Here is a 27476-nt window from a genome sequence, read left to right as displayed (position 1 = left end):
CAGGCTCGGGCCGGGGGGCGTCTTCTCTGCGACCTTATGTAACCAGGCGGGAGGGGCCGGAGCGGGCATGGGCCTTCCCGGCCGGGGAACTGGGAGTCGAAGAGGCGGGAGGCGTGGGAGTGAACTTGCAAGAAGTTTGAGGGCGTGTGGGCTCTGCGCCCACTTCTCCACCGGACGCGGCTGGGGCGGGTGGCACTGGGGAGGGCGCCGGAGGTAGGGGAGGTGTGCGGGGGCCGAGTCCGGCCGGGCCAGGCCCTGCCTGGATGGTCCGGGGGAGTGGGAGGGCCGGAGCGGCGCCACGCCCCGGAGGCTGGGCTGCGGGGGTTGGTGGTGGAAGTACCATCCCTCCCTCCCTTCCCGTCCCTTCCTCCCTCCTCGGTTTCTCGAAGGAGCCGCCCCTGCCCGCGTACCCCGGTATCCCTGAGCGCAGTCTTTTTACACCCCTTGCATTATTCCACGACTTTAGGGAATCCCAACCCCAGAGCTCACCCAGCGCACGCCCCTCTTTCTGCCTTCCTTGAGCTCCCAGCCATCTGCCCGCCTCCCCCCAACCCCGAGTTACCCCACTCCGTCTCGGTCCCGAATCCCGGAAAACACGCCCCCTTCCCCCATTCCCTGAGTCCGCACGGCTCAAACCCAGGCTGCCCGCCCTCCTCCTCAAGCCAGCGCTCCATCTCTCCCCTCCCGGTACCCCAATCTGGTATTCGGCCGTAGCGAGTGCGCTTGCCTCCTCGAAGGGAGCGGGCTGAGGCCAGCTCGGCCCCACAGCCCCTCGGCCCCCTCCCGCCCGGGGTTCTGGCTTCACGCACGGCTGCCCCGAGCTGCTCTGGGTTGCGCGAGCAGGTTCGCGCCGCAGCCGCCTGGCGCGCCCCGGCCCCGCGCCCGGGGAGAGGAAGGGAGGGAGGAGGGCTCCCGGGGCGGGGCTCGTCTGCGCCAGATCCCGCACTGCCCAGGGCTCCCTTACCTTCTTCGTATTCCCTGCCAGCCCCTCACCGCTGAGTCCTACCCCGATCCCCCTCCACTCCTGCCGTCGTCCTCTAGCTGGCCTGTTCTGGGGGTGGTTCTGAGCGAACAGTTTCTGGACTAAACTTCGCGTTCGCTGGGGAAGTGTCAGTTAATTGCCGCCCGGCCCTCACCCCAGACGCTGAGAGAGGGATGCTTGGTCAAGTAGGGAAGGGGACAAGGCCAGTGCAGCGCGCGCGCGCGCGCTCGCACACACACACACACACACACACACACACACACACACCCAACACCTACCTTCCCCCCGCCCCCCCCCCCCCGACTCTTCTGGGATGTGGGCTCAGGACCCTGCTGTCTGAGATTCTGCCAGCCCAAGACCTGGCACTCTTGGGCAACCGGGAGGGAGGGGAAGGTAGGGGGGGTGGTCTCTGGTGTCCTTCAGGACTTCCAGATGTGAGTGCCCTCAGATCAGAAAGCACTTTTTGGTTCCTTGGCCTGTTCCTTCTGAGGCCCTCTCTGTGCCCAGCCTGGGAGACAGCCCCCAGGCCCTGCCCGCAGGGAGATCACAGACTGGGAGACAGCCAGCAACAGTTAAAGGCTGGCCATAAGAGGCAGTAGAGGGAAAGGGCTGGTTGTCTTGGGAGCCCAGCCTGGTAATCTGAGGTGTACTTGTACCATGCCTCAGTTTCCCTAGCCGGGGGGGAAAATAGCAATTCACTTGGCCCCCTTCTTTTTGCCTGCCTCCTGGCTTCTGGGACTGGAGAGCAGAGAACCAGAGAGTGTAAATGACAGGCTGTTTGGGGTGACTCTCTGCTCTGCCTGACTGGGAGGGCAGCCAATGTTGCTTACAGTTTACAAGGTCTGTTACAGCAGCAGTGCTATTTTGCCCTCAACTCAGCTCTGTGTAGTGTAGCCAAATGGGAACCCAGGTCTGCTGGTTCCGGGTCCTTTGGAAGGGGCGCAGGATGAGGGCAGGGGACATCTCCTCAGGTGAGCACTCAGTCCTGGCCTTCCTAGGGCTGGTGGCGGGACAGCTCATAGTCCGAGGTGGGCAGAGGGTGGGCCAGGGCAGGCGGGAACCCGTCCAGGATTCTGGGATGGTGGGGGTACCCAGTGCTCACCCCCATGGCCAATGAGGCCTCTCTTTCAAGTCAGCTGGAAAGCAGGTGGGAGGGGCCTCCCAACCCTCAGGCCTGGCTGCTCTTTGAGGGTCTGACTTCTGGCCCTGATCCCTCCTAGGGCTCTGTTTATGGCAGTAATTGCATCATTAGCCAGAGTTTATAGAGTTACTTAGCACCTGCCCCCACAGGGAGTGGCCCGGCCACCCCCTGGCTTCTGTCTCTTCTTTTTCAAAGTCAACGTGGTTTCTGCCAGCAGCAGGGGTTTCCCCAACCGCAGCTGGCATGAAAGCCAGGTTGGGCCTTTGTCCTAGGGATGGAGGGTAGTCAGCACTTGGGGCCCAGCTTGGGGCTGCCCTGGAGATGACCGTGGAAGTGGAGTTGGCCTCCTCTGATACAGAGGGAGGGAGTTCAGGGTTCCCAGAACTACCAGAAGTGTCTATATCCCAGGATGCAGCAGGCATTTTTGCATATAATGTATGTATCCTCATCTGAAAAGTGGGAGATAAAAATGCACACATGTCGTAGGCTGCTGTGAGGAATCAGGTGCCTGGTACATAGTGAGTCCAGGATGCTCCTGTGTATGTCGGTGTCGGGTGTGTGTAACTGATGGGGGTTTGTGTGTGTGGTTGTGAGATTACAGGTGTCCAGGTACATGTATACAGATGCATTGTGTACATGCATGCCTGTGAGAGAGTAATGATAACCTACTGTTACTAGAATATTTATCTATTCTCTTTATGCTATAATAGAACAATATTGTAATAAAAATTAGTTATAAACAATAGATGACAACATTTATTGTGTATTTACTCTTCAGAATGAGGTAGGAATTATTATTTTCATTATACTGATTCAGAGAAGTTAAGCAGATTGCCTGAAGTCACACAGCCTAGAAGTGGTAGGGATTCTAACCCATGCCCAACTGATGTGAAAATCCATGTTCTCAATCCCTATGGAAGACCACTTCAGGGTTTCCTAGGAGTTTTCTCTTTAAAGGCAGGATGTGGTGGTCCAGGAACCTTCTTTTCCCCATCCAGGGTCTCCTGATCTGAAGCCCCTGCCCCAGAACACATCTGTCTCCTGGCTACTCTTCTGAGCTGCTGACACAGGTGACAAAGGACCCTGGCGAGAGCTCTCCTGACCACCTGGGGAGGGGATGGGTTCAGACGAGGCTTCCTGAGTCTCCTTGGATACCTCAAACATTAACTTACAGTGAGCCCTCAGTAGGTACTTGTTTAACCAGATGTAGAGAAAAGGCTGCAGGGACCATTGGGTGAGAGGAACACAGGAGACCCCACGCTGACAGGCTCTGTTGGCTTTGTCAGGTCCTTGCTTCTCGCAGCCTCCGTTTCCATGTCTGTGAACCTACAGCATCTGTGGGGTCCCCTCCAATGCAAGCCTCTACCGTCTCCAGCAAAGGCACCAAGACGAGAGAAGCTTCAGAAAGGGCTGGATGTGAGGTGCGCAGGGGTGGGGGGCTGCTGAAGTCCACTCAATATAGCCTTCCCTAAAGGCTGGCTCTGTGGAGCAACCAGCCAGGTTTTCTTGGGACACAGCCATAGCCACCATGTACTGAGCACTGGGCCAAGAGTACCCTAGCCAGGGTGTGGTCGAGAGCATGGGCTCCGGAATCCCAGCTCTGCCACTTACTAGCTGTGTGACCCTGGGCAGGCTGCTTAGCAGCACTGTGCCTCTGTGTCCGCACCTAGAAAGCAAGGATTTAGTCGCACCTACCTAACAGTGCTGTAGTGAGTGAGGCTGGGATGTCGGTGCCTGCTGTGTGTAGAGGGCTTCAGACAGTGTCATGCTCAAAAAATGTTAATTATCCTAATTAACTCCTATAACTTCTTTATTTCTCATTTCCAGGTGAGGAGATAGAGGCTTAGAGAGCTCTAGGGGGAGAAATAAAGAGCTATGGGTTACAAACAGGCCTCTCCCATGCGTCTGACATCCTCAAACAAAATGCCTTTCACAAGGCTTTGCAGACTCTGTGGCTACAGTCCCCACCGCTCCCTGTTGTGCCGCACCCAGCCTGGTCTCCACAATTAACAAGACAGCAGACTGGGCAAGGCCTGCAGCATCTCTACCACCCCTGTCCTGCCCTGCCCTGCCCCTTGGGGCTCCTTGGATAGCATCTGGCCTGGCCACTCCTGACCAGAGGCTCTCCCCTGCCCTTGCACTGCCTGCTCCTCCTGCACTCTGCACCAGAGATACGGATCTTCTTGGCCGAGATATCACTGAAGGCAGAGCTAAAATCCCAGCAATAAAGCAGGGTCTGGGACTTACAGTGCCCACAGGAAGTGCTTTACTTGCTCTAGGGTGGTGGGCCTGTGGGTGAGAGCAGAGGACAGCCAAGAAGGGCAGAAACAAGAGGCAGAGTCGTCACCAGTTTTCTTCCCTGTCTCTTAAGTGTGAGCATAAGGAGGAAGAGAAATGAGGTCTGCGCATTCCCACCCTCGTCCAGCTTCCTTGGGGCCAGAGTGCCTCCTTGGCCCTAACCCACACTGCGGAGGTCCTGAAGGAAAATGTGAGGCCATGGGGATTAATCCAGGAATTTCAACAGACCATCCAGAAACCCATGGTCCATATTCCCTCGTCCCAGCCCATGTTCATACTAGTCCCTTCTCCTGGTGCCCCCTCCCCTGCTCCCCTCCCTGTAACCAAATCCTGGGAAAGGCACACCTTCCCAGGAGACCAGGGGACTGCTCCATCGGACTGCAGCTCTGGTTGGATATTACAATGACCTCGGGAGCTCGTGAAGAATGCCATTGCACCTGAGTCTTGGGGGAGGGGCCTAGATATCAATATTTTACAAAAAAATTTCCTGGAATGATTCTGATGCCCTTTCTCTAGGACAGTGGTTTTCACATTTGAGTGGGCATCCAGATCACCTGGAGGATTGTTAAAACAGATTGCTGGGCCCCACCCTCAGGGTTGCTAATTGAGTTGGTCTGGAATCAATAGGTCTACTCTAGGTCTACAAATTCCATAGGTCTGGAATTTGCAGTTATGACCTGTTCTCAGGTGATGCCAATGCTTCTGGTCCTCAGACCACACTTTGAGAACCTATTGCTTTGTGTCTACCCAGGCCAGCGCTTTCTGTTTCCTGGGCCTCTGATTGCTTCAGGCCTCTTAGGCCTGTCTCCTTTTCGAAGCCAGGTCCCCAGGGGTAGGGATCACCCCCAGTCTCTGGTATAGTCAACCCTCCATCCCCCACAATGGCTCTCTGCTCCCACCTCCCGTTAAACTGACCCGTGTCCAGTCTTGGCCCCACCTTCCAGGACAGGCGTTTAGGAAATGCGTATTGCTTCAGGCCGGGTGAGGTGGACAGCACTAGCCCTGAGAGTCATCAGAACACTGGGCAGGATCGGAAGCTCCTGCAAAATTGCTTACAGCCAGAGTAGCATTGCTGGAATCAGGAGCAGGGGGGTGCGGCGAGGGGGTGGGGAGAAAGGGGGAGGGAAGGAGGGAGAGGTGTCCACAGCAGCCACTCACTTTGCTGAAGTGAGCTGTAGGTAGCCCCAGCGTGTTTTTTCTCCTCCCCCCCGTGGAGGGCATGTGATCACTGTCTGAACTGCATGTTTTTGTTAATAATAAAAATGATAAAACACGCACAAGAAACAGTCATTCCCTTCTCCTTTCCTCACCTAGACTGGACACGTGGGGAGGGTGGGTGGGGGTTCACTGTTGGGAGTAGTGACGCCTCTATCATCTTCCTGGGTCTGGAGGGCAGCAGATAGTCCAGTGACCCGGGGGCTCGCACCAGGGCCTGCTGGGGCAGAGTCTTCCTTGGAAGCTGAGGGGGTTGGGGGGAAGCCTGGTGGGAGGTGAGAAGAGATGGTGGCCGGTCCTGCAGCCCTGCCAGCGGTGGTGAGATGAGCTTGGCGTCTGAACCCCTCAGTCTACAGATGAAAGGACCACTCATAGGTCACACTCTGAGCACGGGGGTTGGGCCTGTCTTGTCTGATGCAGTATCCCCAGTGCCCAGAAGGGAGCCTAGTATGTAGTGGGTGCTCAGTGCATCTTTGTGGAGTGAGTGAGCATGAATTGGGCCCCAGTCATGTGTTCAGAAGTGAGGACACACTAATGCTTTACCATGGTGTCTGCTGTGCAGGAGTGTCACCATCTAAGACCCGGGGATTGGTTCACAGGGACTTGGACAAGGAGGAGCTCCTTGCCTCTGCTGAGATGATCCGGGCCCAGCCTCACTCTGGTGTGGGGCTCACAGCCTGTCCCTCCCCCCAGCCCCTGCCCTCCCCCCCAGATCTACCAGCAGGTCTGTGGGGTGGGGCTCCGGTTTGTTTTCTCCTGTTTGCAGAGGGAAGTCACAGCCTGTCCTCCGCCTTGTTTATAATTGGTTTGGGGACAGCACCTGCCTCAGCCCTCTGCTGTCCCTGAGGGGTGCAGAGTGGCCAGGAGGTGACACACTATCCTGTCCCCCCCCCTCCCCTGCCGCCTCTCGTCCCCTCCCTGCTCTGGCCAGGTGTGTTCTCAGCTGCCCCAGCCAGTGAGGCACCAGCCAGCTTTGCTGCAGGCTAACTGGGGCGGTGGGACTGTGGGCCTCTGAGGCTGGCTGGCACTGCCCTTGCGTTGTTGAGAGGAGGGGGACTGAAGCCCAGGGAACTCGAGGGACCTGCTCCAGCGCCCCATGGCCTTGAGCACCGTTGGGGTCAGCAGGCACAGGCTGAGTGCCTCCCAGGTGCCTAGCTCTGTGCCCGCCAAGCAAGGTGGGTGGGAATAAGGACATGGCTCCTCCCCCAAAGCTGACAGCCTGTAGGGAATTTCAGTGACTGCAGAGGACAGAGAAAGACAGAGTAACACAAGATAGTCCAGAACCATGGACCAAATGACTGGTCAGTGTGTTGACGTCTGGCCCTTTGGTCCAAAGAGCATTCCTCTTGGTCCAGAGAGAGTTTTTACAAAAGGGCTCAGGCTGGCGCTGAGACCATGGCTCAGCCCTTCCCACTCTCTGAGCCCCAGAAAGGGCAGCTCTCCTACTCCCTGGGTCCTCTCACCTCTGCAGGCCCAGGAGCCTTCCCTCCTGGATAGGGTCCTTCCTTCCAGGAGGCTGAGGCTGCTGAATGCGAGGTGAGGCCATGGGGAGGCTGCTGGCCCCTGGGCCACCCACCTGTCACTTGGAAGCCCTGGACTGTGGGGGATGTGGTGCTAAATCAGGCTCAACAACTCAGGCCTCTTTGGACCTGCCTGTGGCTTGGAACCCAGGGGAGTGTATCTGCTCCCCACTACCTCGCCTCCAGCACCTCTCTCCTCCCCTCTTTCCCCTACCTTCCCGCATCCCCATCCCCTTAACCCTCCATCTAATTCCATGGCATCTGGAACATCAGCCCTCTCCTGCTCTCTGTCCCCCTTCTCTCCATCTTTATTTGTTTTTCTGCCTCCCTCCTTCTTTTGGTGTCTTTCAAGGGTGTCTGAGACCTGCCTTGCTCCCCCAGTGCCTTCCCAGTGTGGGCCTCCAAGCTCTGTTGTCAGGGACCCAGAGGAATGGCCCGGGACAGGGGGAGGTGGATGTAAGAGAGAGTCCAGCTTCATGCAGCCCCCTGGTCTTGGCCACCAGAGCATGTGGTGGCTGGGATGCCCTGGGGTGGGTGGAAGATGAAAGGGCCGAGGGGTAGCCCAGGCCAGCTGGAGGAGCCTCTCTGCAGACAGCCCTGGGTATCGCTGGCTCCTGCAGACCTGTGACTAACTAGAGGTTCTCATCTGGTTTGTTTGGCCTAATCATCGTGTTTTCAAAACCAGATGTGAGAAGAAAATATCAGAGCCTCTGTTTCAATGTACTGATGTCTCATTCTTTTCTCTCCCCTTTTATTGTGAAATAGAGCACAGTTGCCAAAAAGGGTATAAACCTGTCTGGATAATGTAATAAATAATTATAAACGTGACCACTCAGATGAAAAAACAGAATGTAACCTGAATTCCAAAATCAGCTCATGTGCCCCCACCTTGGTTATAAGCCCCTCCCCGCGAGGCCACCACTGTCCTGGCTTTTAAGATAATCACTTCCTTGCTTTCCTTTATCATATAACCACCTGTACCTGTGTCCTTTAGCAATAGAGTTTAGTTTTGCCTGATTCTGGGTTTAATATGGCTGGAATGACCTTGAACCTGTTCTCTCGTCATGCTGCGAGCTTCGTCCATGTTGTTGTGTGTCGCAGTGCTGAGCTCCCGTTAATTGCTGTGGCGTAGCCACTGTATGAACTTGCCGCCGTATTCATAGCCATCCAGCACACACTGGTGGGCATTTGGGTTGCTTTCCTTTTTTGGCTACTGTGAACAATACTGTAAGAACATCCTGGACTGTGATTCCTAGTGCATTGGTGCATACATCTCTCCAATCTATATAACCCAGGAAGGATCTGCTAGAGCACAGGGTATGCAGTGAATATTTCAGCATTAGTAAGCACTGTGTCAAGTGGTCGCACCAATTTTCTCCTCACTGGCGGCACCCGTGGGTTCCTGTTGCTCCGTATCCTCACAACACTTGGTGTTGATTGGGGGACTCAGTTCTGTCTTGCTGGTGAGCAGGTGACAGTATCTCGTTATGGGGGTAATTTACGTTTCCCTTCTCATCTGTTTTTATGTATATTTGCTCACAGGCATGATATGTCATATGCTGGTATTTATAAGTAGCTTCTGAGAAAAAAAGCTTATTTGGGGGTGCTCAAAATTTTTTTACTCACAGGAGTGTGTGATCAAAATAACTGAAAGACCACTGAAATATTGAATGCCAGGGAGGGGATGGGTTTGTAGGGTGGGGGTGGGGAGGTGGTCTTGGGACAAGATTCCCAAGTGGCAATGCCTCCAGTGGGGCAGCTCTGCCCAGAGGCTGCTGAGCCCACAGGGCACTCCCCGGCACCTTCAGGCCCCCCGCCTGGCACATGTAGGGCCGGAGCCCCCAGCGGATGCCCTTCAGTTTAGAATTGGCAGGCGCCTGGCTTTCAGGTCCTTCTAGGCCAGTAGTTTTCAACTGGGAACAGTTTTGCCTCCCAGCGTACATCTGGCAATGTCCGATGGCATTTTTGTTTGTCACAACTCGGAATGCTACTGGCATCTAGTGGGTAGAGGCCAGGGATCTGCTAATGGTCCTAAAATGCTCAGGACAGCCCCCACAACAAAGAATTGTCCAGCCACAAGTGTCAGTCCTGTTGAGGTTGAGAAACTCTCACCTGGGAAAGGAGCCAGGAACCAGATTTGCCGTGAACTCGCCGCACAGCCTGAGGGAAGTTACTGAGTGCTTTGAACCTCAGCCTTCTCATCTGAAAATGAGAGTAGCCAAGGTTGCTGCCCGCTGCCCTTTGTGGGTTGCTGTCGGGACTGGGGAGAGGATGGCATCTTTGGGAGCATCCCTGCAAAGGGGCCCGTGGCTGGGGTTTCCAGGGGAAGCAGGGCTTCTGGCACCAGCCTGTCCCTCACCTGTGCTCCCTGTCCATCCACTGAGCTGGAGGCATCAGGTGACTGGCCATGAGCTTGGGCCCTGATTCCTGCTACCCCAGGCCTCAGAAGGCTGTGGGAGAGCCACTCTGAGGGCCCCAGCCTTTTGATGAGGGCTGCAGAAATGAGGGGCTCTCTGGGGAGCCCTGGGGCCCAGGGCAAACCATGCCTGACTTTGTCCTCAGGCGGGTGGGAGTCCAAGGTTGTGTGCAGTGATAAGCGGTGCTTATCCGACTCCTTATCTGAGGCCCATTGCAAGTCTGGGCCGTGAAGGGTGGGAGCCAGAGCTCATCCTTAGGGGCTTTGCACACCCAGGCCAGGCTCCTACTCACTGTTTGTGTCCTTCCAGAGTTTGCTATTCCATGGAGGGCCCAGGACTGGACCAGAGTCCGGCTGAGAGCTCTCCAGGCCTCTCTGAGCTCTTTGCCCTGGGGCTCACCTCATCCTGTGCGTCTCCTCCTCCTCCGGGAGCCCTGGCTGGTCTTCCCTCTGCTACCCTGTCCCTTCCTGAGACACACTCTCATGAAAGGGCCTGGTAAACTCATCCACCCCGGGGTGTAGATGACTAATAACAGCTCAGTGACTGCCAGCCTTTCTTGACAAGTGGAATCTACCTACCAAAGATGGGACTCCCTTAGCCACAAGAAGGAAACACTAGAGAAATGCCGTATCTCTTAGGCAGGCTGTTAGAGAAGTGCTTCAGGGCCTGAAGAACCTCTGAAATCGCATGTGTAGCAAGAGCCTTTTCCCACAAGTGGAAAGTGTGTGGTGGCTCCAATCTCCCCAAAGCTTCTCGGGACAATGCTTGGTCTCAGGGTCCATTTCAAGGTGGGCTGTAGTGACACTGTGGATCAGGTGTCTGCAGGCCCTGGGAGGGCGGAAGGCTGAGGTCACAGGTGTGCGGTCAGTCAGGAAGGTGATGAAGTGTGGGGCTTCTGGCTAAGAGGGCACACGTGTCTCGGGGTGGGCAGGGGCGCAGGCAGGGAGGATGTGTGGGCTAGGGTTTGGCCCGCATGGGACCTGGTGGGATTTCTGCAAATTCTTGCCCCGCTGTGCCTGTCTATCTTGGTGCAGGGGCAGCATGGCTGGGGGCCCTGTGAGGCCGAGCTGTATGGGTGGGTGGGTGGATGGGGCTGTCAGAGGCTCAGTCTGGGAGCAGGGAGGGCACAGTAGGTGGCCTGGCGCCCTGGGTCCATGAGATGGGAGCTGGGAGACCATCCACGTTGGGGAGAGCTGTGGCTGTGAGAGGCCTCCCGGGCGTGTGGTCCTCTCTCTGCTGTGAGTAATCCTCAGCCACATTTGCAGCTCCCAGGGGATTGTGTAACTTCCTCTCAGGCCAAGGTGCAGGGGGCTGGGTGAGAAACAGCACTGGGGAAAATGAGGAAACTGGGGCCGGCTCTGGGGCAGGGGCACAGCCCTGGGCCCTGGCCCCCGGAGGAGCTGAGCATTCCTGGGGCCCCCTTCCAGGGGGCTGCCTTTGCCCAGGTATGTGGGCATGTGTGTGTGTGTGTGTGTGTGTGTGTGTGTGTGTGTGAGTGTGTGAGTGGGGATGCGGTCCTGCAGGCTGTACTGGCATGGGGGTATCTTTTGAGCAGGGTCAGGGCTGGGGAAGCAGGTAGTGCAGGGGAGGGACTCCTGCCCAGTCTTGGGGGAAGCACGGGCTGGTGGACAGCGTGTAAAGTCAGAGTTGGAGGAGCCAGCCTCTGAGGAGCAGTGCAGCCCAGGGCAGTTAACTAAGTGCTCCCTGCCTCCTCTCCCCTAGGCTTGTATGAGGCTCTGGTGAGGAGGTAATGTGTGTGATGTGCTCAGCCCGGCACCGGCCAGACCACGGTTAATACATGTTGATGTCAGGGGTGGGGAGCAGATCCTGGATGTGAATCTGGCCCCGCCGCTTTTGCAGCTGTGTGATCCTGCTGCCTCAGTTTCTTCTTCTGTAAAACGGAGATGACAGTTACAGTGCCCTCCGTGAGGGTTCATTCTGAGGATTAAAAGACTGAATTTGTGTGGAGTGCTCAGAGCAGCACCTGGCACCCAGTGAGGGGTGCTCTGCACAGGTTAGCACCTTACCTGTACGTGAGCATGTTTGTGTGCAAATGCCACAAAACCATCCAGGTTCACGGTGATTATTTCTGATGATGGGGATTTGAGTGGGGACCGGGGATATTGATAAGAGCTCACATGTCCAGGACTTACTCCATGTCAGACGCTGGGCCCAGTGCTTGACCTGTCCTAGCCCCCTGAACCCTCATGGTCGCCGTCTGAGGTGGGTGCTGTCATCACCCCCATTTCACAGATGGGGACCTGGAGGCACAGAGGGGTCAAGTGACTTAACCGGGCAGTGACATCAGTGAAGGGGACAGCAGTACAGTCTGCCTTAGCCCTGAGGTGGACCCGCAGCCCCCATCCCAGCCCCTTCTCTGGGTTCTGCTGCAGGCGGGTGAGGGGGAGGGAGCAGGGTCTGTTGCGAGGGGTGTGAGGGCCAACCTTGTTGCCCATGGGCCCTGGCCCAGGAGCCCTGTCTTCTCTCTGTGCCATCTCCAGTCACATAGTCAACAAAAACAAAGAATGTCATTAGCGTGGGGAATGGCTTTTTGGTTGCTGGAATTGGCGTAGGCTTCCTTGGGCCGAGCTTCCTGCCGGTGCGTAGACTTCCTAGAGGAGCCGAAGACCACTCCCCGAGGGGGCAGGGTGCTGCAGTGGTTCTGAATGTGGCTCCAGACTGAGGCAGTCCTGGCTTTGAATTCTGTCTGGGCCATTTACTGTGTGACCTTGGCCTCAGTTTCCTCACATATAAAATTCCTCACAGTCCCTACCTCCTAAGATGATGGTGAGGATGAAATGAGATCTCATAACAAAATGCTTAGCACAGGCCTGGCCAGAGTAAGTGTCTGCCACATGGATGCCTCTATCAGGCACCTGCTACAGACAGGGTCATGTGCCAGGCAGGGAGCTGGGCTATGCAGATATCCTGGGAGCGCCGTTATTGGAACTGTGGATCAGGGCCACTGATTGGACCCCAGTCTGGCCATGAAATCAGTTTAGTGGCTCTCAATGAAAATGAAATGAAAAGGAAGTCATAAATTCAATGAAAAAGAATGATAGAAAACATCCAGTGTGTTGCCAGTTTTGGTAAGTGTTGCTTTGTGAGATTTTTTTTTTTTTGGTTTCATGTTCATGTATCTGTGTACCCACACTCCATGTGTGTTACACTAGGTCAAATAAAATATACTTCTCTGCGAGTCATGGTCAAAATATTTGGGGCCACCACCTTAGGGATCCTCTCCCTCCTGTGCAGTGATGTGTAGTGATTACACCTACTCAGTGTAAGACCCAGCACCACGTGTGGGAGCTGGACTGGGTGGTGGGGCCCCGTTCATAGCAAAGTGGCTGAGTGAGCAGGCCCTGTGGGGGTCAGCAGAGGCAGAGGCAGGGGGAGGTCAGGGAGGGCTTTCTGGGTGATAACACGTGTTGGTGGAGACAGTGAGAGGAGGCAAAGCCTGGGGTGAATGGTTGACTTGGGGTCTGGAGATAGCCACCTTAGGAGGTGGGGGCTTCCTGTCAGCGGAAGGCTGCAGGGCCAGGCCTGGCCAGAGGTAAAGGTGAGGGTCATCTCAGGGCACTAGGTGAGGGCTAGGCACCTGTTCCCTGGCTGGGGTGGGGTGGAGTGGGGTAGAAGAGGACTCAAGTTAACCAATGCTCCCCTCACCCCAAGACTTGCAGGACCTGCCCTGACTGGGTGAGACCCAGGGCTCAGATACTTTCTCTCTTCCCCTGGGCCCCTAGGAGCCTCCTGAGTCTTCTTTTTGCTGTCCCAGCTGGCTCCAGTGGGCCTGGCCTGGGACCTGGCTCAGCCCTGAGCCCTGGTCCAGAAGCCTTTCTATGACTTAGATCCCTGCCCGGGGTAAGTCGAGGCCTCTGTTTCTTCATCTGTAAAGTGGGCATGTGTATTCCTGAGCACCTGGCTCTCTGGGTGATGGTGATGCCATCTTGTGACGTAATGGGGATGAGCTGGCAGTAGGAAGTGTGCCGAGCTCTGGGTGGGTTGCTACTGTTCTCTCTAAGGCTGGGAGGGCTGGAGAAGGTCATGAGGCTATCAGCTGCCTGGGTGGAGAGCCCCCCCACCTCCCCACCCCATGACCTGGGGCCATGGGACAAGGGTGGGGAGAGGCCTGTGACCCATGGTGAGCTGGGGATATCCCCGGCTCTGAGGGGAAGGTGGCCTTTTAGGGGCCTCAGAGGATGACACCCAAATTTGGCCTAGATTTGGGAAGCCCAGCCTCCAGAGCCCCCACCTCCATGGGGTACCCAAGGAGCCTGCCCTTAGAGGCCTGTGATGCTAGGTGGAGGGGGCTGCACCCTGGGACTGATTGGCAGAGGCCAATTTCCAGGAAACCATGGGTGTCTTTGAGCCTGCTGAGCCCAAATCCCGAAAGCTCAGGCATGGATGTGGTATTTAATGACAGGTCACATATATTGAGCACCTACTGTGTACCAGGCACTGTGCTAAGCACTTTTGCATGTTTACGAGTTTATTCTTCACAATAACCTAACACACAGGTCTTTTTATCATCCGGTTTTATAGATGAGGAAACCGAGGCTCAGAAGGGTGAAATCTCTCTCCCTAGCTAGTGAGTGGCAGAGCTGGGCTTGAGGTGATGAGTTCTGGATTCAGGCTGCCATGGTTGAAATCCAGGCAGTAGCACTTGCCAGCTGGGTGACCTTGGACAAGAGCCTGAACCTCTTTGAGCATTTGTTTCTGGCTCTGTGAAATGGGCACAACCACAGCGTCCTCCTCAAAGGGTGGTTGTGGGAATTACCCATGATCATGGAGGTCAAGTGCTTCGCTGCACTTGTGGGAGCTGCTCAGTCATTTCTCCTGCCTGCACCAGTAACCCCCCATGTGACCCTGGGCCCGTTCTCTGGTCTCCCTGGGTCCCAGTCTCCTCAGCTGTGTGACAGAGGCTACTGACCTCTTCCCTGCCCTTCTCAACAGGAGCTGAGGGTCAGATGGGATCAAAACCCTGGGTGGGTCCTGGGGGAAGACTTCATAGAACAGAAACGCCAGACTCCTTGAACCCCCGAGCTGCCAGGAATTTTTCAGGGCTTGGTGGTAACTGCAGGTTCTGATGTGTTTTGTTTGAGCCTCCTTCAAGCTTTCCTGTTTCCTGCTGGCCCATGCAGGCATTTGAAGTGCTGACCCCAGATCTACTCTGGGGTTTCCCAAGCTGTGTTCTGTGGAGGGATTTGGTGATCAAGCAGATGTGAGAGAGTATTGAGTAAAAAAAAAAAAACAGTAAAATGGGTTTCTTTGCTGCGGGATTTCTCAGAGCCTTTGATTCAATAATATTCATTGTGCGCCTCCAATACGTGGTTCTGATATACTCCAAGTTATCTCAAAGGCCTAGTGCTCAAAGCTCCATTTTCCAGATGGAGAAACTGAGACCTGGAGCGAAGCCACAGAGATGATTTTCCTGGATCATGCAGTTATCTCTACCAGAGCTGCGACCAGACCCCAGGGCCCCTGACTCCATGCCCAGTGCTCTGTCCAGGACACCTGCCTCTGCCCCTACTTGCTCTGTTCTCCTCAGAGAAGTGTGTGTGGTGTTACTCCCTCCCTGAAGGCTCCTTGGCTTTTTCTGGCCCCTTCCTCTGGCTCCCAGCAGCATCAGAGGGTGTCCTGTTCCCTCTGGATGTTGCTGGAAGATGGGGCTGTGCTGAGGTTATGGGATCCTGGGAGATCTTCCCGGGCTGGTGAGCGACAATAAGGCTTCTCCTGGCTGTGGGGCCGTGAGCAAGTGGATTAGGTTTTCTGAGCCTCAGTCTCCTCAACTGTAAAGTGAAACTCATCACCTCATCTACCATCTGCAGTTACTGAGAGGTTCAACTCTGACACCCTATGAGAAGGTGCTCTATTCATCTTCAATTTGTGTGCAGATTGTGTGTGTGTGAGTCTAGCAACTCCAGTCATTTCTGGGATGATGAAGTAATGAGGGGGGTCCCTGGCCATGGGATCCCCCCAGTTCACCCCCCATGTCTGATGTCTGCCCTTTAGTATATTTCTGGCTCTCTCTGGTCTATGTTCCCCTGGTCACGTAGTAAGTGGGCCAGTCTGGCTGACGCTACGGACCCATTTCACAGGTGAGACGCGGGAAGGGAGCCTGGGGAACGGTTTCCTAGTGTCCTGCGGGGAACTGGTATTAGAGATGGGAAAGAAATTCGATTGTCTCAGGGCCTCAGTACAGCTCTGCCTTGGGCATGGCGGTCTTCTCCAGATTCTGCCCACTCCTTTGATACGACCCCCCTTCGTGTAGCAGAAGAGAGCTTGTGGGCGTGCCCGCATCTCTTTTCACACTGCAGTTGGGATGGAAATATCCCAGGCCCTCTGCTGGCTGTGGGGGGCTCTGAGAGAAAGGCTGAGGGGTGGGCCAGGCTGGCTTGGGAGGTGATGGTGCCTCCCTGGCAGAGTGTCCTCTCCTGGAGGGCTGTTTGCCCAAGTTATTCTTAGCACTGACTCATTATAGAGACTATTTTCAGCCTTGTTTCTAAGTGTTGCCAACATCTGGTGCAGCCAGTACCGAAGGGGGTGGGAGTGGCAGGGGCGACCCTTTTGGGCACTGCTGGGGCCTGGAGCCTCTGGCAGGAGAACAAGGACAGAGTCTCCTGCCTCCTGCACCTGCCGCAACTTGAAGCTGGGCACGCAGTAGGCGTCCTGTTCATGCTTGTGTGATGTTGGCCGGCCCACAACCTCATCCTTCCAGCTCCTGTTGGGTGGGGAGGTGGGGAGGTGGGGTGGATGTTACCATCCAGCCGGAGACAGGAGCTGACTGTGCTCATCAGGTGGACTTTCCCACGTCCATCCCTCAGGGGTTCCAGTTGGCCTCTGAGTGCTGAAGAGGGCCTCGGAGGAGGCAGCAAGCCCCAGGCTAGGCCCCTTGTTACGGCCACCACCGCAGGAGGAGCCAGCAGTCATTATAGAGAAGGCAGGTGCTCAGTGGTGAGGTGCGCAGGCTCCGGGACTAGACTGCCTGGGTGCGTGTCCTGGCTTTGCTGCTTCCTAGCTGTGTGACCTTGGGTGAGTCATCTGTGCCTCAGTTTCCTCACCTGTGAGATGCGGATGGGAGTAGAGTGTCACGAGGATTAAGTAAAACACTAACACACGAAATGCCTGACTAGTAAGTGCCACAGAGTAGGGAGCCGGTCGCGTTGCCTCGATTGCTATTGTTATCATTGCTAGTGAGACGCTCTGTGCGCTGTCCTCTTGCGGTGAGCTGGGGAGGAGGCAACTTGGCTGTTCTCCGAGTGGGGTGAAACTTGGCATGGGGCTCGGAGGGAGTGTTTGCACCCAGGCATTGTGATGATGGCGATTTCTTGGGGCTTCACCGAGGGGTCAGGGGCACACAGGTGGGTTGGAAGGTGGGGTTTTGCCCTTCACCAGTTGGGTGAGTCACGTAACTTTTCTGAACGTGCGTTTCTTTACCTACATGACAAACATGAGACTATGTAGGCCACAGAGTTATAGTGGGAAATAAAGCCTTTGATGTTCATGGAACGTTTTGCCCAGTGCTGGGCACATGGCTAGACCTGAATCCTCGAGACTTGCTTTTCTTATCTTGCTGTGTCCCTTTTCCATGTGGGGGATGCTGTGCCTTGGGAGTCGTGGACAAGAGCTTGGAGGTTTGGTGCTCTGGGCTGGGGGTCCTCACCCTCCCTGAGTTATGTGATCCACGTGTGGTGCTTGCCTCCCCTGGGCTTCTGGAACATGTAATACGGAAAGGCCAGAGAAACTTGTGGCTTTCAGATTCTTTCTCAGAACCCCAGGGGTGTTTTGGGGAAGGTCTGGGAGCATCAGGGAGGTCCCCAGTTGGAGGTCAGGGGGTCTGGCCCTCTCCTCTCCCCACAAAGCTGCTTTATTCTCAGGTTTTACATTTCAAGGTTCCATGTAACTTTTGTCTGAAAACGGGGCTCTACTGTTGAAAGCAGCCAGGGAATTCCCGGATGGCTGACTCCTCAGGCCCCTTGTTGTCTGACATCTGTGCCCTCTGACTCAGCATTGACTCTGGGAGGTGACCTGTGCCATGGGCACCTGGGCATCGATGCTCAGAGGGTGCTGGCACTCCCCACAGGGCGCTGGGGCAGAGAGGGAGCTGCCAGGCTGCTGCTCAGGGGAGAGGTTTGCATGCTTACTGACTGTGGGACGTGGGTGCCCCGAAGACAATACTCAGTCCAGCTGGCAAAATCTCACAGGAAGGAGCGAGGGCTGAGATTGGGCAGAGAGGCCCCTGCCCCAGCACAGGCACGTTCGGATTTGAAATGAAGTGGCACCAGCACAGCATCCTGGGACAGCGGTGCCTCTGATAGGCTGGCAGGTCTTCCCCTCCCCTGCACACTCTCACCCCGACTCTTTTTTCTCACTCCTCCCTCCACCTTCCCGTCCTCTGCTTTGTTTGACCAGTCCTGAGCTACCCCAGCCCTGCGGGCCAGGCTTAGCCTTGCTCATACATTTAACAAAGACACTTCCCCAGCCTGAGCCTCAGTTTGTTCATCGGTAAAATGAGGATGATGGGCTTCCAGTCTCAAAGCCTCTGTTCTCAGGGCAGGTCTCACACACACACACACACACACACACACACACACACGCACGCGCGCGCACGCAGGGGCCCACAGGTTCCCAGGTGAAGATCGGAGTGCTGCGGTGCTCCGCTGGGGGACTCCAGGATGTGTTGGGCCCAGGACAAGGCTCGAGTGGGAAGATGGGGGCCTGTGGGTGTAAGAGGAAGGCGGGCATCCGACTGTGTCCCCTGGGTGGGGAGCTGCCACCATAACTTCTGTGTGTGACCCTCTGTGAGTGTGGGTGGCAGCCCGCACGGACACATCTTTGTGTCGTTATGACAGGGTGTGAGACAGTCCGTGACTTGCGCCAGCCAGGGAGCAAGGGCAGTTATCTCCTGTTGCCGGGAGCGTCCTGGGCTCCGAGGAAAATGGGAAGTGACTCATGCAAAGGGACCCCTCCCCAACTCCCCATATTGGCCACAACCTGAGGCAGAGGGTGGCCTGGCTGCCTCTCTTTCCCCAACTCCCCAGAGGCCCGTGTCCCCATCCTTCCTTGCCTCAGACTCTGTATCTCACTCGGGATAAGTGGCTGCCTCAACTTGGCAGTCTGACACTCCTCTGGGTGGCATTTGTAGCGGGGGGGGGGGCATGCCTGCAGCTGTACGAGTCAGTGTGCCTCCAAACCTGGCTCAGGTACTCCCCTGTACCAGAGGAAGTGGCCTCTAGGCCTAGCCTGGGATGCCGTGGTCAGCACCGAGAAGACCTGCCAGGAGGGCCAAGGTGAGGCTCCACCTGCCCACCGTCTGCCATCTCCGGCCATCCTGGCTGCAGCCACCAGTGACTCATGTCCCTGGGTTCTGAGCCAGCTCCTCTCCTGGGGCACCAGCGCAGGGCCCCAGCAAGCCAAGGAGGGAGGAAGGAGGCCCTGTGTATGGAGAGGGGTCGCAGCAGGCCTCTCTCCTGTTTTTCTCCTGGCCCCTGTGGATTTCACCTTCTCCTTTGCCCAGAGGAAAGGCTGTAGCCCCTGATGACATAATGGGTCCCAGATGCCTAACAAGTGAACAGCCTAGCATGGCCGCTAGAATCAGGAGTCCCTCTTCCCCACTGCCCTCCACCAGGCATGTCCCTATTCCATTGCCCCGGCTCGGTGGGGTCGTGGGTGGTGCCTGGGCCACCTCCCCCCGCCCCATGGGGCTGGGCAGCCTGGGGGGGTGGGGAGGCCCTCTCCCGGGAAATGAATTCCTGGCCTGACCCCAGATGCCGGCCTGCCCAGCTCTGTGCCGGGGTAGCGCTGGGTGCACACACAGCCCCATTGTACGCCCGGGCCCTGTGCCCGCCATGGGCCTGGCACCAGCTCCATCAATAGCAGTGGCTCCGTCAGCCCCTCAACACACCCTGCCAGGGCCTGAGCCACTGGCCCCTGGTGAGCAGGAGGTGGGAGGGCTGGTGATTGGGCTGTGAGTGTGTCCTGAGTGCAGGGCTGGGGACCATGTACATACCTGAAGAGCCAAACACAGACATTTGTTTCTCTCATCACCTGTGCCCCATTCACATGAGGAAACTGAGGCATCAAGAAGCTTCAGTAACTCACCCAAGGCACTGGGGTTTGAGCTCAGGCAGCCTTGGTCCAGAGTCTGCTCTGCACCATTTACTGCACCGCGCACCCAACCTCCAGGTCAGGGCTCAGGGAAAGGCAGGGCTCCTTCTCTCCCCAGCCCAACTTTGGGGAGTGAGGCAGGTTCCTCTCTGGAAAGTACATGTCCCTAGGGTGGAAGGGGACCCCGGAACAGTAGTGTCTGGAGTCCCTGTGTGCTTGTGAGAAGTATGGTAGTTAATTTTCAGGGATGCTACTGGTGGCTGGGCAGGCAGAGCAAGTCTCCAGAGTTGGAAGGCGGCTCTGTGCCTCAGTTTCCCTGCCCCACAAGCACTGTATATGCCCTGTGCTTTTAGGAGAGCAGAAGAATACAGAGGTGAGGTGTGGCCAGGGCTGGGACCTGGACCCTTACCCCTTTCCCTGTGTCTAGTAGGCCCACAGGAAGCTCCCCTTCCCCAACCTAGACCAAGGCCTCCTGTTGCTTCTATTCTGAGAGTCCGTCCTGAGCTGCCCCATCTCCTCAGGTTTCCCAGCCTGAAGAGGCCTCTGAGGCCAGGGAGCCAGCCAAGGGGGCAGCCTGGCTCTAGATGGTGAGGGCATCCCGTCTCTGCCGAGCGCCCAGGCCCCTCAGGCCAGGGTGGGGGTGTCCAGAATCAGCTCCTATGGGGCTCAACTTACCCCTCATGAGCCTCGACCCCAAGGGGCTGGGCAGAGCTGAAGCTCCTCCCTCCTCCTCAGCCCAACCTCCTTGTCCCCTGTCCATCCTGGACACAAGGCCTGGCTCCCCTTCGATGCCACCTCAGCCTTCTCAGCAAATGGACAGGGCAGCCTGCAGGGGCCACGATATTGCGAAATGCCAGCACTGGGCCTTGGGGACAGGTGGGGACGAGAGGGAAGAGAGAGGCTGGAAGGGGACACCGAGGCTGGCTCCCTTCTCACCTTGTCCTGGAGCTTGTCTGCTCCGGCTCAGCTTTCTCGGTTTATGCCATTCCCCCCAGACAGCCAACAGCTCTCCATCCAAGCCTGCAGCAGGGCACATCAATCCAGAAGGGCTGTGTTTGAGTGCCCTCTACCTGGGAGGTGCCGAGAAAGAGAAAACCTGGGAACAGGCTTCAGGGAGCTTCTGCTACAGCTGAGAAAACTAGACAGAGTAACTTCTCTGTGCCTCAGTTTCTCATTTGTAAAATGGGTACACTAATATCTCCTATTTCCCAGTATTGTTGAGAAGGGCAAATGAATTAAGACATAATAAAGCCCTTAGAAACAGCTCCTGACAAATGGTAAGTGCTCAGTATAGGTGTACTGGTAGTGCTTGTAGTGGCCATCATCATTCTAGTAGAAGTACAATATATAATACCAGGTAGTCCTGTTTTTCCCAAACTAGATTGTGAGTATCAGTGAGGGTGGGACTGTCTTATTCACCTCTGTATTTTGGGATCAGGCACAGAGCCTGGCTTGGAACAGATAAAGTAATTATTTTCAAATGGTGATCAGAGGAGGGTGAGGTCAGAGTGGGCTGCCTGGAAGAGGTGGCCCTGGAAGCAGGACTTCCAGAGATGAGTGGGCATTAGACAGTCTGTGGGAGGGGGATAGGGTAGGGGGAGCATCTGGAGGCCTGGATTGTGTTGGGGAGAGAGTGAGGAGGTCCCCTTAGCTGACTTGGTTAAAGTAGGGAGATCCTGGATGCTGTGAAGGACCCACTAGGGAGTCTGGACTTTATCTGGTGGACAGTGGGGAGCCATTGGGGAATGACCTTTCTTTGTTGCTCAATCCGTTTTGTTTCTGCTCTCTTGTTCTCTCAGGGCTGTTTTCTTTCTCCACTTCTCCAAAGACAATAAACTCTTCTTTCTGCTCTTCTTTCTTCTCTCTAATCCCTACTCACCCCCATCCCATTGAGCCACACTCTGTTCTGCTCAGCTGTCCTGGCCTGCTTCCCCCACCTGCTTCTGTCTGGCTTCCCCTTCCTCTCCCTGGCCCCTGACCCACCTTCCCTCGGACTGGGGTTGGCTGGACTTGGACTTGAGGGGAGAGGGATACTCGCATGGTGTGACACCATGGTGGGAACCAGTGTGGTGGTGACTGAGCCCAGGGGATACCCTCGGTTCTGACATAGCCTGCTAACCCCTTCAGGGAACAACCATCCCCCAATCATGTGGCTAAGGCTCATTAGGAGAATCTTACTTTGCATTTGTCAACCTGATGAATGGAGAAACAGATTTTCCTAACAGATAAATTAGAGAGTGATGGGCCTTCATTTTCTTGTTATTAAATTTAGCCTAAAAGGATATTGAACCAGATAGGAACCAGACTGTAGAAAACTAGTGTCTCTTCTGTCTCCTTTCAAACATCCATCCATCTATCCATCTAATATATCCATGCATCCATCATATCCATCCATGTACCCATTATATATCCATCCATCCGTCCATCACTTCATGCATTATATCCATTCATTTATCCATTATATCCATGCATGCATCCATCCATGTATCTACCAAATGTTTATTGAGCACCAAATTAGATGCTTTATATTTAATCCTTACAGAAACTCTCCAAGATGGACATTATCCTCATTTTGCACATGAGGATACTGGGATCCTGTGAAGTTAAGTAAGTTGCTGAAGGTCACTCAGCCAGTAAGTGACAGATCTGGGTTTCAACTCTACTTACATCAAAACACATGCTCTTTGTGCTGGATCAGATGGCCTCCCTGGGTGTCCCTAGCGCTCATTTTGAGTATGAAACATAACAGCCATGCTACTGCATGAACGGACAGGCATGCCAAGATTCTAGAATGCTGGAGTTCCATAGTTCTGTCCTAGAAGCAGCCTGGGGGTGGAGAGAATGCTGGGCTTCCAGTCGAATTCGTATTTGCTACTGGTAACCTAATGTTGCCGTCTCCACCCCTGCAACGGAGGCTTCTTCATCATGTAACTTGCAACCCAGGCACGTCCTTGTTTCTTCTCTTCATTTAGCCAGCTCTGCTTCTGGGGGCAGCCCTATCTCCCACAGGTAGGATAGTTCTAGGTACATGCTTGGCCACTGCTTCCAGCCCCACCAGTCTCCCGCAGCCACTGGGCTCTTGTGCGCCTGCCTCTCGGCTTCTCCATAGGATGACTAGCCCTCATCTTACTCTGGCCCTTTTGCTGGCCTTTTGTTAAGCTATGGCATTAGCTGCACAATTCCAGGTCAAAACTGCCTCCTCAGGCCCTATTGGCTGAGAAAAGGATGTGAGTGCAGGTGGTTGACTTGGGAGGTGAGCCCAGGAAGCATTAGTAGTGGAGTAGGTGAGTGAGACATGGAAAGGAAGGAAGCCTGTAAGACGTGTGTCAGGGAGCAGGTCACTGCTGTGGGCAGCTGTGGCTCAGTCTCACTAGGGATCTTTGTAGAAAGTGCATTATCAAGGTTTCTTTTCTTTCTTTCTTCCTTTTTTTAAAGTTGAAGTATAGTCAGTTTACAATGTGGTGTCAATTTCTGGTGTACAGCATAATGTTTCAGTCATGCATATACATGCATATATTCCTTTTCATATTCTTTTTCATTATAAGTTACTACAAGATATTGAATACAGTTCCCTGTAGAACATGCTTTGGAGTTACCCAGCCGTGGGACAGGCTGAGGGAATTGGATATTCCCCTCGGTCTTTGGCTGGGGGGGCCGGGGTGCTACCTCCCTTGGCTCTGGCACATGCAGGTGCTGGCAGTTGGAAGTGCTCAGGTGGGTAGGAGGGACTCACCGAACACAGGCGTGGTGGTCCAGCCAGTCCCTTGGAGCGTGCCTCTTGTCAGGCCCTTTTCCCATAGCTCCCTTCTCTCCATGCCCATGAAGCTGCTACCTGCCAGCTGCCTGGGGCAGACCCTTCCCACTGGGGCCAGTCACCGGTACCAGATTCACTGTGTTCCACAGATACTTAAGGAGCACCTACTACGTGCCAAGTGCCAGGAGAAGAAGAGGAAGCTGTCAGGACCCCTCTGGATGTTCACAGCAGAGGAAGTGGTCCAGTGTGGAGGAGGTCCTCTGCAGGTGCCAGACACGGCAGCCCTTTCCGGCCCATCTGAGGCGAGCAGACTCCTTTGAGCTCTGCGTCCTCTCCGGGAGGGTGGGGCCAACATTCTAGGCAGCCACAGAGCCGAGCCACCTTCGAGTCCCCTCCCAGCTCTCCCACGCTGAGGCTGTGATTGTAGCGGTTTTTCTGACTTCCTTTTCCTTTCTCTGCTGCCCCTGCCTCTTCCCCTCCTGGGGCCACTAGGCCCATGGCGGCCACGTGGCTCCCTTTTAGTCAGTCGGGAACTGAGCCTTCTAATACCCTCCCTCCGTGTCTCTATGGGGAACAGGATGCAATCTCGGGCTGGGAGAGGAGAGGGTCAGCTTCTTCACCCTTCTTTGTCCCTGGTGAAGGCCCTGCCTGGTGCCTGCTTCCTGCAGAGGGGCCTCCTCCTCCTTGGCTCCTGCTCCCACCCTACAGACTCACACTAGCTCTCTTGCCTTAGGGACCTGGGGAAGGGGCAGAGTTAAGAGAGGGAGGTGGTGTGTAGGTAAGGCCTCCTGGTCTGGGGGCGTGGGGGCGGGGGAGGGCAGGAGACAGGGATGGGGCAGGTGCCGGGCCTGGCGAGTACACACACTACACACGCTCCAAACTCCATACTGGGCCACAGGCAGGCCTGCCAAGTCCCAGTGCATTTGACTCATCTCTCCGGCCGCCACCCACAGACTTTCCCCTTGATGTTTTCACTTCCAAACCAGGTTTGGTCAGGGCGCGTGTGCCAGGGCGGCGGGGGCAGGAGACTGTCAGCCTGGGCTGGCCAACCTCGTTTCCTTTGACATTCTCCCCCTACTTACCCGTGGCATCTGTTTCCCACCCCTTGGGCAGGGCCGCTGTTGGCAGAGTGAACATCTATCGTGTACCTGCCCCACTTGGATAGAAAGGTGGCTGTACTTATTTGGGGCAGGAGTGTCAGGGTGAAGGCTGGGAGGACACAGGGGATTACCTGCAGTGGGATGGAAGGGGGCGGCTTATGATGAGGCTTTCGGTTTGTTTCAGGTTGGAGCTTAAGCAACTCTGATCCAGGGAGGAGATATAGGCAGCCTCAGGTCAGCTGCCCGAGTCTCACCCCTGTGGGGGAAGCTGGGGAGTCAGGAGGACACGGAGCTATGATGGTAGGAGATCACAAATGGGGAGAACCAAGTGACAGATGTCCCTCCCCAACCTGACACGCACAAAATCCAGGGTGCTCAGTTCCTTTCTCTGCCTGACAAAGGACAAAGTGCTTCTTGTGGTGTTTTAGGACAGGAAAAAGGGTGGGTGAGCTGCTGTGTGCCTCCTGAGAATAAGACCACTGTGGGGTTGATCACATAGCTGTGTGTGTTTTGGTGGGGTGGGGTGGAGATGGGGCAGGTGGAGGCAACTCCCTCACTCCATTGCCTGGGGCGGGACATGGCTGTACCAGGTCATCTCTCATGTGGGGAGAGGTTGGCTTTCCCGGCAGGTCTTCTCTGGCTTCCAGAGGGACGTGGGCTAGAGGTGCCAGCCGGAGCGAACCTGGGCAGGGCAGGAGCGAAGCTGAGTTCTGGGTCTGGGGCCCTGGGTTGAGTGAGGGCTGGGCGAGGAGCCCCTCGGTTTGTGTCCCTACAGACCATTTCCAGGAGCCCAGCCCACGGCAAGGCTGGGCCACAGGGGACCCAGCCGGGTGAGTGCCGGTAGCTGGGGGAGAGAGCCTGCGGTTGTCCGGCAGTCCCTGCCTGCGCCGGCCGCCCTGGCCTACCCCCACCAGGCATGAGTCAGACCGAAAGCAGAAGCTGCCAGACATTGCGCAGGGTGAAGCGAGGCAGAACCAGCAGTGCTATTTTGGAACCTGGTTAATTCCCCCTCCTGTCCCCCAGCTCTCTTCACTCAGGGCTCCCACCCACTCCTGGTCGCCAGCTCTCTGCCTTCCTCAAGGCGACCGTTGGGGTGGGGCTTGATGTCCCTGGCATTTAGGGGGTGGGGGGATGTTGCTTAAAGCTCCTCCCCTTGCCGGACGCCCCCTCCCTGGCCAAGAGGTGCTGGCTTCTCTGGAACCCGCCTTCTGGGCTTCAGGAGGGCAGAGCGCCCCCTCCTGGTGAGAGCTTGCAGGCAGGGGAAGGGATGGTCAGCGGCTTTCGCCACTGCCCCCCCTCCAGCCACTCTCAGGCCAGCTATCCGCCGCCTCTCCCAGGGCTGAGAGTAGACAAGAGGTGGGAGCCTCTCCCGGCAGTGACTCTCAGAAGTTTGGGAGGGATTTCCAGACCCGGAGGGGAGATATTTTGGGGCCAAGGGCCTTTCCAGAACCCGTGACATCACACTCCCTGCAGCAGCCCCCACTGACCGCCTAGTCAATGGTCTTTTCTTGGGCATCCTAGGCCTACTTGAGGCCCCACATTTTAGGGTTTCTTTGGAGGATGCATGAGCCTAGGGGCCCCTGACAGTCCAGTCCACAGTGGTGAAAGAGGTCCATGGGTGTGTGTTTCTGAGCTGAAGATGAGGATATGTAGGTGAGAATGTTACCCACCTGTGGTCGGGGCATGCGGGTCCCTACTGCTCCTAAAGCTGTGTGTTTTGTGAGAGGGTGGGCTTTGCTGTTGCTCCGTTTGAGTGTGTGCGTGGGAGATGGGCGTAGCCGCTGCCTGCTGTGTGTTGATGTTTCTCAGGGAAGCCCTTAAGTCAGCGCTCCACCCAGCTATTTACCCCCTAGCAACCTGGAGTGGTGGGTTTCATGCACTGGGGCGGGGGGCTGTCAGCAGGCATGTTGCAGGTGACCGATTAGAATGTGGGTCCCTGTTAAGCTCAGGTGAGCAGGACCTGGGTTTTTCATTGCTCAGCTGGATTTGGGGCTTAGGCAGGGGAAGTGGAAGGGCTGAGTAGTGTGGGGGGAAGAGGGGTCTCCTAGGCCCACTGCAGGGGCCCCAGCACCCCCACGCCTCTGTGAACCACATGGCATAGCACACAGACCCAGCCTGGCCTCAGGGTTGTCTGCTCTCTGCTGGAGCCGATCCTGGGTGGGCAAGTCCTGGGGCAGTGTGATGGCAAGTGTGCATGTGTGTGCAATGGTGTGTGTGAAGGAGATGCTATGTGTGTACATGGGTTTGTCTCACATGGCCTGTCTGGGTTGCTTTCCCACTAGGAAGTGAATCAGTTTTCAGGCCATTCCCTTCAGACAGAGACTTTTTCCCCTCCTGCCCGGGGCCAGAGCCCCAGGACCAAGAAAGCATAAGTCCAGAGCTGGCCTGCAGCCCTCTGTTCCCACATCCACCTTGGCTTCTGGGCCTGAGAGTTTGGGCTGTTTCATTACGGGGTTCAGAAGGGCTGAGCCTGTCCCTTAAAGTATCTCTCTCCATCAGGGGCCTGCACCTCCCTGCTCTCCCCTCCTGCTTGTCACCAGTTTTCACACTTGGAACCACCAGGTGATAAAGCCCCCAGCAAGCTGCAAGTAGAGTGACTTTAATAAGCCCACAGATTTCCTCGGATGCCATGCTGAAGTGCAGGTTCTGACTCTGTAGGTCTGGGCTGGGGCCTGAGAGCCTGCATTTCTAACCAGCTCCCAGGGATGTGGTGCCTGTGGATCCCACCTTGAGTAGCGAAGGCTTAGAAGGCCCTCATTCATCTAAACTCCAGCCAGATGGACACTGCTCACCCAGCCAGGGAACGAACACTCATGGGCCACCCCCTAGGTGCCGGGCACCTCTCACACTTCAGCTCCTTTGATCCCCTCACCTACTCTGAGGGAGGTGGTGTTACTACCATCCTATTTTGCAGATGGGGAAACTAAGGCTCTGAGAGGTTA

At 56.0% G+C, this 27476-nt stretch overlaps 1 protein-coding gene across 5 annotated transcripts in view; it reads left to right on the top strand.

Moving 5' to 3' along the window:
* The window catches only part of TFEB (transcription factor EB), a 45664-nt gene that overhangs the window by 527 nt on the left and 17661 nt on the right, over window positions 1–27476 (top strand). Inside the window, exons 2-3 of one of the 5 annotated variants that reach the window (XM_074348702.1) lie at window positions 3122–3193; window positions 3410–3544. The exons of 1 other annotated variant lie outside the window; for it this stretch is intronic. In XM_074348702.1, the coding sequence (XP_074204803.1) occupies window positions 3438–3544 (107 nt within the window). In that variant the 5' untranslated portion in view covers window positions 3122–3193; window positions 3410–3437. Of the gene's footprint in view, window positions 1–3121; window positions 3194–3265; window positions 3545–10873; window positions 11019–27476 lie in introns of those variants that run through there. 3 more of the 5 variants (XM_074348706.1, XM_074348703.1, XM_074348705.1) reach the window with 3 other exon arrangements.

This window comes from Camelus bactrianus, chromosome 20 (assembly GCF_048773025.1).
Source record: "Camelus bactrianus isolate YW-2024 breed Bactrian camel chromosome 20, ASM4877302v1, whole genome shotgun sequence".
NCBI classification, from domain to species: Eukaryota; Metazoa; Chordata; class Mammalia; order Artiodactyla; family Camelidae; genus Camelus; species Camelus bactrianus.
Note: the sequence above shows the minus strand (reverse complement) of the source record. Positions and strands in the feature narration are given on the sequence as shown.